This window comes from Dermacentor variabilis, chromosome 5 (genome assembly GCF_050947875.1).
Source record: "Dermacentor variabilis isolate Ectoservices chromosome 5, ASM5094787v1, whole genome shotgun sequence".
NCBI lineage: Eukaryota > Metazoa > Arthropoda > Arachnida > Ixodida > Ixodidae > Dermacentor > Dermacentor variabilis.
In genome coordinates, this window is record NC_134572.1 from 51748153 (window position 1) to 51757135 (window position 8983).

Here is an 8983-nt window from a genome sequence, read left to right on the forward strand (position 1 = left end):
GGTCGTTCCCTCCGACACGTGCAGGAAATGTCGGCAAAGCGACGGGAAGCAGCGTCCGCTGCCGCACGACGCCGAGTCGTGCGTCGTGCCCGTTCACTGCGTCCTGTCCCCGTGGTCGCCGTGGCACCTGGAGCGCGAGGGCTGCCAGCTGGACAGCGGAGAAACCTGGCACGGCGGCCAGCGGCTGAGGCGCCGCATGCGTTACGTTCAGCAACTCCCGTACGGCGCTGGAAGACCCTGCCCTCCCCTAGTCGAGACGGCACTCCAGCAAGATCGCCTGCCGCTGTGTTCTAGGTGGGCGCCGCATGATTTGCGAATCGCATTGTCGTACGTGTCTGCCTTGTCGCACGGATAGCCATAGAAACAACCTAACTTGCCTCAAGTGAGCAAATGTGTTAATGCATTAGCAAGCGAGCTAGATAGCGACTGCGTATTTGCGCATGTTTCGGGGGGTGTCTCTGTGCGTGCGCAATTTATATGGTGTGTCTGTTCGTTTGTGCGTTCGTGCCTTAATGTGTAGTTACTCAAGATGAGGTAACTCCAATGGCTGAAAAACACAAAGAAACAGTGTGCCGCGTACAAGGAATGGACGACACATGCTTAAAGTGTACTGGCATCGACATAGTTGGAAGAAAGCACTATTCAGGTATAACTTATTGTTATAGCAAATATATGAACACTCCAGCTAAACTTCTGCAGGGTGTCCCAGCTATAATGCACCAAGATTTAAAAACGTGTAAATGCCACGTAGCTGGACAGAACCAAGGTGATGTTGTTTGCCGTCGCATTGACATATTCATATTATTTCTTGCATTCCGCCCAATTACATAAGTAGTCTTAATTAATAAAGCATCTTCTCCTATATTAAAATTAAATGAAAAGTGTGAATGAGAAAATTGCAGACCAACAGGAAAAACTCCTGGTGAAGCTCTCTCTTGCTCAATACGTGCTACATAAATGTGCTTTTCCGAACGTGAAAGAAGCCCAGGAATACACACAAGATTGCCGCGCCACTACCGCTCGAGGCCCTTTGCGTGTTTTCGCGGGCTTCTTTGACGCTCGGAAAAATACATTAATGTAGCACGTATTGAGCAACTGACAGCTTTATGATGAGTTTTTCCTGTTGCTCTATAATATTTCATCTAATTATGATATTGGGAAAAACCATTAATTATTTAGACTGATTACGTAACTAGGCGGAATGCAAAAAATAATATGAGTACCTTTCAAGCGATGGGAAACAATGTTCCTTGGTTGTATCCAGCTACGTGGCATTTGCATATATTGAAATCTTGGTGTATGATAATTGGGACAGCCTGTATGTACTCATCAATGAGTATATATGCTATATTTTTACCTAGGATGTATATGCAAAATAGATGCTCTACTACTTAAGCGCCAAAGCTTATCAAACCAGATCTGTGTTCTTGATTGCATTGTGCCTCGGGAGTTCTGGGAATCGCAGCTCGGAAGCAAACGTCATAAAAAATTTCATTCATAGCGCATGTCTTGTATCCTAAATCTCCTGAGTGCTAAAAAGTGCTATGAAAGATAACTGTCCCCAATCGGAAAATGGCGCAATTTCATTGGCGCTGCTATGCACGGGCAACGCAGTGGCGCTTGTGCAATGCAATTACAGGCCCTAAACGGCGTGCTGAAACTTTTAAGGGTTTGAGTTTAAGGGTTTAATGTTAAGGGTAACGCTTTTAAAGTTTTATACCCGTATATAACACCATCCGATGAGTTCAGGCGTGACGTTAAACTCTGCTATCGCTGTCAGTGCTTTGCGGTGAACCTGCCGAGTGTTTCAGATGGCAACAGAAGACAACTGACTCGGCAAACAAAGCGTATACTGGAGTTCTTATATGGCCCGTTCTGTCCGCACCCATGTGTTCCTCCTTGTTCCGTAATAATCTATAAGCTCTAACAAAAGGCCGCTTAGTTGCACCTTACTAGAACTTCTTTTTCCGCTCCGCTTGACGCCACGGGGAGAGGTAATAAGCTCATTCTCAGTTCCAATGTTCTGGCAAGGCCTGGCTTGGCCACCATAACTCACGGAAGCGAAAGATTTTCTCGGTGTTCGCGAGGATGCGGCGAAGGACGCGTACCAAAGCTTTGCTGACACAGACTCCTTCGCGCGCGGCCAATGCTTTTGCATGCGTAACGGAACTTTCCGTCCGTGATGCGGGCCCGTTGGCAACAGCGGTTTTCCTCGATGCAGGAGCGCTGCGACCTGCATATTTCACGCAAGCGAAAAACGCGTCGAACGCGTTTCTACCAGAACTCTGCTGCACCTCAGGCACGCGCGTTAGAGATCCTTTTATCGTCGTCGGCTTGAAGTTTGGCACACAAAATAATGCACACACGTTAAACAGTCAACAACGCTGTACAAACGAATCATGGAGACCCACTTTCCGTGAGGGACCAACTTGTCCAATAGGGAGAAACGCTAACGTGCGGGTGCACAGCGCTCAATTGTTGTACGATTAGGCGTACAGTCTTCATAACGCCATGAACCATTGAAGGGTCGTTCGAAAGTCCTCGTAAAGTGGGAATCGCACTTGTGTAGCATGGCCATGTGGCCGGCTCAAACAGATCTGGTAGCTGCTGCGTTCAACAGCCCATATTCAGAAAAAACTTTTAAGCTAGGCTCGTTCGTAATGGAAAATTACATCCAATCTCGATGCTGTGCATATTACCAGCGAAGGCGGCCGATGAATGGCAAGAACCGTGCACTTACAAACAAAAAGCTACATTAATTGGGCCCCAGATCTTTCACCGCTGAAGCGATTTTTCTCGAAGCCTTCCGCAGACTTCCGTTTTATATAAACTATACGTCATTGCTTGACACGGCTCAACGCAGGATAGCACATATTATATCGCATCCAGCGTAGTATAACCAGCTCTACTACCCCTCTGATTGCCGGCTCTGTTCTACAGAGTACGCCGCAACGATGCAATAAATGCTACCTAAATATCCTAACTTCAACTAATGTGCATCTGCAAGCGCATCATTCCTTTAAATAACTGAATTCGCTTCTTTAGCTCTTCCTGATGTCTTGAAGCGAATGACTTTCTTTGGTTTTTTCGCATGTTTTCGTATTCTGTCGGGCGCGTTCATCGCCGAATGGCAACCTTATATATCTTTCAGGCGCATGCGCTGTCACGCGAGAACATTGTGGCTTTGATGAGGTGGTCGGTGGTAGCGCCATGTCGCGTTTCTGCGCTGATAAATGCTCTGTTGCCTGATTGTCCATGCTCTCGTAATGTGCTTTCCTTCCATGGGTAATGGAGATTTCGATGCCATAAACTTGTAAACCTATTTGTGGCTACTTTGAATGTTCTCACGGTGGTAAATGGGAGCAGCTTCTGCAGCAACCTAGTTTGGTTCGCACATGAGATATAGCCCTAAATTATTCGAAACATGTGACATCCCCACGCCAACTGTTTTTGCGATGCCAACCTGTACATTTTCTCGTGACAGATGGCGACCAGATCGGCCGATTTGTTACCGTGCGCTGGATAGTGTGATCGGCCTTGGGTAAAATGAACGTAGCGTATAGCGTCCAGCATAAGCTAAACTGAGACAGGCCGCTAGTGCGACGGTCACATTGGAACGAGACTTTTCGGAGCAATGCCTTATTAAGGCAGGGAGCGCCGATTTTAACCACGCAAATATATCAGGCGCCTGCAGGCCCATAACCATTACAATAACTCAGTTCTCCGTCTTTTGCGACTTGTAAAGGTCAAATGATCATTGTGTTTGCAGTTACAGACCAGTTCCTTGAAGCCGACGGGAGCTTTAGCCGTGCGTGTACTTGATACAGCCAGTCTACAGAGTGGATACTTACAATTTCCCGCCTGATAATGTGCACTTCATTGTGCTATTGTCGTTTGCCGACGGTTCCCTTTCTTTTTGTCTTTTTTATTTTGTTACCTAATGTTACGCAGCTCATAAAGAATGGGACTTGCGCTATAATCCATATTTTCCGGCCACCTTGATGTACTCAGCTCCTTCTTGTAGTTAAGTTAAATCGTCATTTGACAATCAGCAGCTGGGTTGTCCGTCTTGCTCTGGTATTGTAGCCAGTGCTGCTTTCCTGAGACTGACAAGGCTGAATATATATATATATATATATATATATATATATATATATATATATATATATATATATATATATATATACATGCGACCCTGTAGGTCACCTTATAGTATTACAATGAAGTGCATACGCTGCACATTTTTCCTTTACTTTTCTGTTACGTGGAGTTTTGAAAGCAGCTGAACGATCGTATGACTCCGCCTGGCGCGAATAACTCTCTATATAAAAGGCACGACCGAGCGTGTCAGGCAGCCTTCTAATTCGTCTTGCCTTCGCTTCTCGGCCCGCACAGTTTCAACTGGGCAACGTCCGAGTGGAATGCCTGCGTTCCGGTGCCTGGCACCCACTGCAATGGTGGCACGCGACACAGGAACGTCACATGCGTCAGGACCAAAGGTATGATTCCTCAGCACCCGAAGGAGGGATTGCGAATAACAGGAGTTTTCGTTATGATTTAATAATTCCTTGTTATATATACGTAAGGATTGATAGGTTCTGCACGGAGATTGTCTTAAGAAAAGTCTTAATAAGAATAGTGGATAGTGGTATAAATGGCAAAATACATGTGATTGTTGGATGTCGGCTTCAATGGTCGGCTGTTGAAAATGTTTTAGCTTAGAACTAGTGAACACCTGACACTGCGTGCGCTGACTGTTTGCGTAAAAAATGTGGCCTAGGTTTTATATTTATTAAGGTGGCAGCCGCTGTGAGTCGCAGTGCACTTCCGTTTAGGTGGCACCAGGCAGTAGCAGCACAAGTATTGCGGCGTACATTGATTACTCTGTTGAAACTATATTCAGCTCTCCTAGCCGCAAGCACTGAAACCAATAAGCACTGAACCGCAGCGCATTGGCGTTTATTAATGTATAATCGTGAAACATTGCGCTAAACAAAGGGGAGAAAGGAAAAGGCACACGGACGAGCGCTTTCTAACAGCTGGTTTTATCTTTTCGGAAACATTAGGCCTAAATACCACACAGATCTGCGCAATATCTCAGGATTCCATCTATAGGGCGCAGAAATCGATCCCGTTAAATGTCTGGAATTGATGGATGCCAGGAAAGTAGCAACGTCTCTTTATCTAACATAGCAATGAATGAATGACGCACACAATCTTCTTTTTGCTGTGAAATGTAAGAAAAAAATAAAATCAGTTGTTAAAAAGTGCTCGTCGTTGCGTATCTTTCTTTGTCTCCGTTTGTCCAGTGCAAAGTTTCATGATAAATCAATTCCAACTAGGCCGGCTCGCAGTGATGCTTCATTAATGTAGTCTGGTTTAACATACTGCCTTTCGTAGAGCGGATGGTCAGATGGCTGGCACGAACCAACCGGATTACCGAAAGAACGACTGTACGCTATTCCAAATCTGCATAATAAATGCACATACCAAATCTGTTATGCATCTGATTAGCTGGATCCTTGCGTCTTCGCTTGAGGTTGGTCGTTATAGCGATCGCTTGTAAGCAAAGCTATTACAATCGGAAATTATGTGTACTCAGCACATCCTGGTTAAGATAAATGAAAGAAACTGCTCCAACAAAGGCTGACGCTATGCTATTCGTGGCTGCACACGAGACGCGGTAAATTACCGCTTTCTGGCGATCGAAAAATTTTTTATATCTGTGCGAAAAATTACCTGACCTTGTTTATGACTGACCTCTGCTAAATAATAATCAACAAAATTAACTAAAATCAAGGCTGTCATTGTCTGCAGCACAGTAAGCGTATAGGAGGAGGACAAACAGAGGATGTTGCGAAATGCAGGCTGATCTAGCCGGCTTCAGCCTTGTAAGTATAGCTGGCAACAGCTTCGCCTGAGGAGCTGAAGTTTGAGTGGATACCGCGATAGATGCGATGTAAGACAGCGGTTTCAGTTTTGTCAATAAGTACCTCGCATGTACGCAGCTTGTCGAATCACAGATGTCTCAGTTACAGATACAATCTGCTATCATGTAAAAGTGTTTGACAACAACAGTAAGAACAACGAAAAAGCAGCGGGCTTCTTAACAATGTTTCTCATTAGTATGTGGTAATGCGACAAGGCTGATCCATCATCAAGCTGTTTTCTAGAAAACGCATGCCTGGCGCAATCAAGGCCTCTCCTATCAAGTTTCTGTCAGCGCCTTTATAATCTTTCCCCCATTTTTCTCGCCCCTTCCTTAATGAAGACAAGGAAGTGCAGTACAGCTTTCAATATTACATAGGATCAACCAAGCATTATTACCGTACGATAATGCGAACTCGTAAATCAGCAATAAAGCGAAAGTTACGCTTTCTTGCCAGATGTTTACTATTTGTGATGACTAGCTGCTAAACGTTCCGAATGTACCACCAAAAATTTTGTTGCAGTTCATGTCAAGGCTGTCAAGGCAGGTCAACAAATTATCTGCGGGCTAAATTTACTTGCTCTTCTGATCACACAGACTGGACACCAGTGTCAAGTCAGCTGTGCTCCCCGCAACCCAGACCACCACTGCAAGAAGAGTGTCGAGTGCCGTGTCCAATAGACTGCGAAGTGTCCCATTGGTCACCCTGGGGACAGTGTCTGCCCCTCATTCGCGGATCACCGTTTCCTGCCCCGGAAGAAGGTTTGTACAGCTGTCATGAGGACATGGGAACACTTTTCACGCCAGACAACCTTTTTGCTACGGTGTAGTTGATGAAAAGCTGTATGAAATGATGTGTTTCACATGGCCTAAGCATCATGGTTCGCGACTTAGCATAAGTGAAACAATAATCTATTTGCATCGTCATGCTACCAGTAGTTTAGGGGAAGCTGAAAGCCTTATACAAGATCTGGGGCCAACTAACTCGGACCAGACAGCCACGTTCCTTTTAATATTTGGTTTCTATGTCATTGGCATATAAACTAAAGTTTCTGGCAGTTAATTTCTAAAGGGTGCACTTGTTTGTTTATTATTACATTTTACCTGAAAATGTACTCTCTCGGAAGCTTCTGGCGCCTTGTAGTAATGTTGGTCTTGTCGTGTTCAGGCAGCAACAGCATAACTTCACGCTCTTTCCGCCATGAGTTGAAGGTTTCCACCATAACCCTGGCATCACTCCCTATTTCCATCGAGCTACCATACTTATTTGCGTGTGAACTTTTTTTTTTTGCTTATGTGAAGCGTGATGCTATCTATTTCTGTAAATCAAAAGCGCTCGCGATTGCAAAGTCTTTCTTGCTCCATTACGCTTTTACTAATTCATGTTATGTAGAAGCGCTTTCTTAACTGATGCGGGAACAGGAATGTATGACGATATGTGCAAATAGTAGATCAGCGTCAGGTACAACATTCTAGCCTGTACGACCGCTAACCATGCGACTCATTCCATGCTACCACGGAGTTCCTCCTTGCTTGGATGGCAAGAGCTCTGTGAAGGAGATTTTTTAAATTGATAACTAGCGCGAACTCACTGGCCTAGTAGTTTTGATGTGCACCGCTCAGCAACTCCGCCGGTGCTACCGTAAAGAAAAGTACTCTGCCTGATGAGCGTGATAATACGCTAGCTGCTACTATTGGCTGACGCCTCATTCTGCCGCATACCTACAAACTGGAACAGAAGTGAACTAATTTAAACGAAGCCAACATTAAAAGGTGAAGGCCGGGATAGGAAAGAGAAGGGACCATCGAACGTGTACCCCATTGCTCGACCACCGGGGAACGTCATTTCCACAAACACGACAAGGACTACAGTCAACATAGAAGATTATTTTCTTCTCGAAAGCTCACTGATGGAGCGTCCCTGCAAATATTTACCTCAACCGATACCAGACTAAACGGCTCAAAATTTTCTGCTTGTAATATCGCCCGAGCTATTGCGTCACTGGTTCGCATGGTGACTGAAAGCGCAACTTTTTTCCTTTCTCTGGTTCGCACTCTTGCTGTCGCTTTCTGCTACCGCGGTGTCCCAACATTGAATTGAGAGAGAGAGAGAGAGAGAGAGAGAGGAAAAGGGAAAAGGGGAGGTTAACCAGAGGGCAAAATCTTCCCAATGCTAGGAAGAATGGGACGGGGGAAGGGATGTGGCCGGAAAGTAGAGATAGAGAAAGAATGGGAGCACAGATACACAGTAAACAAATGCAAGGCAGGCAAATATCAGCGCATGAATGACGGCGAGTTTCAGGTGCAGATTCGACAACAATCAGTACAACGATGCAATCTCGCAGGGAACCTGCACAGCGATACAAAAGCAGCCACTTTAGGCTTAACTAAGCTGGATTACTGTGACCCCACGCAACTTGAAGCTGCGGAAATGGGCAAGAGGTACATGAATTTAGTTTTCTCATTAAATTCCTCTTCTTTTCTTCAATGTCATTGTTTATGAGAAAAAGTGAGCATCGCGCCGAGTGGAATAGTTCGACAGTCGGCAAACGCGGTCACCTTCATATTGTGTGCCGCCGCACGATCTTTTCGTTTTGTTTCTTTCAACAATTTACTCACAAAACAGTATCACCTGTATTATAGGTATACTGCATAAAAAAGCGACAGCTTTTTTTATTATTGTATACAGAAAGGCGTACAGTCAGTTAGATTTGCTCGCGTTCCGCGATGCAGGTTACCGAGTCCGCACACGCACAGTGCTCACGGCGCCCTCTCGTGGTGGTCGCGATTGCCCGCATCTGAAGGAGGTGGAGAGCTGCGACCGCGCTGTGCTGTCTCACTGGGAGCCCCAGCCCTGGGGGCCCTGCAAGCCTCTGTCCGGTGGAAACTGCGGTGACGGCATCCAGATGCGCGACGCAAGTTGCGTTTTCTTCGACGGGGTAAGGCGCCTTTTTTGTTGACTCTGCCGTGATTAACAGTGTCGCGACCGTGGAACAATAGAGCCTTCTTGCAAAGAACATGTAACACTTATGCACGCACTAGAACTCGCTCAAT

The 8983-nt window shown here is 45.6% G+C and overlaps 1 protein-coding gene across 2 annotated transcripts in view; it reads left to right on the forward strand.

The window, feature by feature from the left end:
- LOC142582597 (thrombospondin type-1 domain-containing protein 7B-like) overlaps nt 1-8983 on the forward strand; it is a 290129-nt gene that overhangs the window by 60940 nt on the left and 220206 nt on the right. For both annotated transcript variants that reach the window (XM_075692478.1, XM_075692477.1), the window contains exons 6-9: nt 25-294; nt 4396-4499; nt 6527-6691; nt 8663-8868. In XM_075692478.1, coding sequence (XP_075548593.1) covers nt 25-294; nt 4396-4499; nt 6527-6691; nt 8663-8868 — 745 coding nt within the window. The remainder of the gene's footprint in view (nt 1-24; nt 295-4395; nt 4500-6526; nt 6692-8662; nt 8869-8983) is intronic.